Genomic DNA, 1816 nt, shown 5'->3' with positions numbered 1-1816 from the left:
ATATACCCGGGCTGTTTGAAAATGTGCGAACAAAATCGAGAGCTCTACTGTATAGTACATTGAAATTTATTCATGATGATGAATGAAAAATTATTCGTCATTCGAAATTACTGGAATGGTGAATAAAAATGTATTTGTAATTTGAAAAGAAAATGTATTCTTCAATAGAGATTACTAAAGCAATAAACACCTTACCTTACACATACCTGAACTCACCTCATCTTAAGTCAACTCACTTCAACCCACATCAGCTCACTTCATCTCTGCTCAGCGATGCAAATCAGAAACCAGACTTTATTTTTTGAGATCCCAAACCAGTCCCAAAAATCGTAAGAAGTCCCGCAAATCATGAGTTTGTACCGAAGAAACTAAAGCAATTAACACCTTACCTTCCACATACCTCAACTCATTTCAACTCAACTCACCTCACTTCACCTAACTTATACTCACCTCAACTCAGTTCACATCAGTGGCTGAATTCTGTAACTGTAAGTTTTCAAATGTACACTGAAAGTTGTGTACACTCTTCATTTTGCGATCCAAGAAGTGTGAGAGTGAATTTTAACTGTCAAAATTGTGTACACTTCCTCAGTTTGTGGTTCAGCAAGTGTGAGAATGAGTTTTACCTGTCAAAATAGTGTACACCTCTATTTGGTGAGTTTTTGGTTGTGAGTTTTGCACTCTGTGTACACTGTATTTTCTAACAGTTACTGAATCCAACCCAGCTTGCCTAATCTCTGCTCAGCGATTTATTTCTGAAAATCTCGAAAATCGAGTAGTATGTAGTCCCGAAAAACTTGAGGTAGTACCGAAAACCCCGATATCAGGCATGTTATTTAAATCGAACGATTTTAAATCGATATCGGTTATATATGTTACTGGCCAGGAATAGTCCGAATATCTCGAAAGTCCCGAAAATTACGATGTAGTGCAGAGAATCTCGAAAATTTCGAAATAATCTGGGAAACCTTGAATTAGTCCCTAAAGGACCGAAGACGCCTTCAAGATCACGAGTTCACGAGTTACGAGAATCCCGAGATTCTTGAAAGTCCTGTAATACTCCTGAATCTCGGGATTCGCGGAACTCCTCTAATACTCCTGATAATCAAGAATAGTCCCGAGAATCTCGAACCCCCTCGATAGTACTGAAAATCCTGAAGAAGTCTTGAAATTCCCTAAATAGTTCCGAGAATACCGAAAATCTCGAAATGGTCCCGAGCCAGTATTTAGTAAGGCCAAAGTCTCGAAACACTTTTATACTTGTACAAGTAGTATTTTGTGCTATAAAATATTAATATAATACTTGGTATTTAATAATATTCAAAATACTTTACTAAATATTACTTTGCTGTTTACTACAACCTAAATATCTTAATAATTTTGTACTTAGTACCTACATACAATTTTGCCAAACACTGGTAACAACAATTATGGTTAGATTTTCATATTGATGACTTGATTTTCAAAGATACTTAATTAAACTAAATTGAGGAAATCTACATAAATACGACGTTTAAATAAAATACTTTTTAATTTTCATTTTCAAAAGTGCATTTCATTATGGGTCTGCTCATAATGAGCTATTCAGAGCTCATACTCGTACATGCATACATACATATCAGTGGCGGACCCAGGTAGGGCAAATTAGGGAAAGAAACTCGAAAACTCACTTGCGGAGCGCGTATATGTAACTCGAAGTGACTTCGAGAAGCTTGGAACAAACCTAATGAATGGATGCTTTTGAAAATTTAAATTCATGGAAAAAGTGGAAATTTCACTTGAGTTTCAATTTTTGGCTGTGTGCTAAGCTCGAAGT

The 1816-nt window shown here is 36.0% G+C and overlaps 1 protein-coding gene across 1 annotated transcript in view; it reads right to left on the bottom strand.

The window, feature by feature from the left end:
• Positions 1-221, bottom strand: part of LOC118736369 (sodium channel protein Nach) — a 16523-nt gene extending 16302 nt beyond the window's left edge. Inside the window, exon 1 of the mRNA XM_036466464.1 lies at positions 217-221. Within this exon, the coding sequence (XP_036322357.1) occupies positions 217-221 (5 nt within the window). The remainder of the gene's footprint in view (positions 1-216) is intronic.
• Between the last annotated feature and the right edge of the window lie 1595 nt (positions 222-1816).

Source organism: Rhagoletis pomonella, unplaced genomic scaffold (genome assembly GCF_013731165.1).
Source record: "Rhagoletis pomonella isolate Grant_MI unplaced genomic scaffold, Rhpom_1.0 Rhpom_scaffold_00003, whole genome shotgun sequence".
Classification (NCBI taxonomy): Eukaryota; Metazoa; Arthropoda; class Insecta; order Diptera; family Tephritidae; genus Rhagoletis; species Rhagoletis pomonella.
Note: the sequence above shows the minus strand (reverse complement) of the source record. Positions and strands in the feature narration are given on the sequence as shown.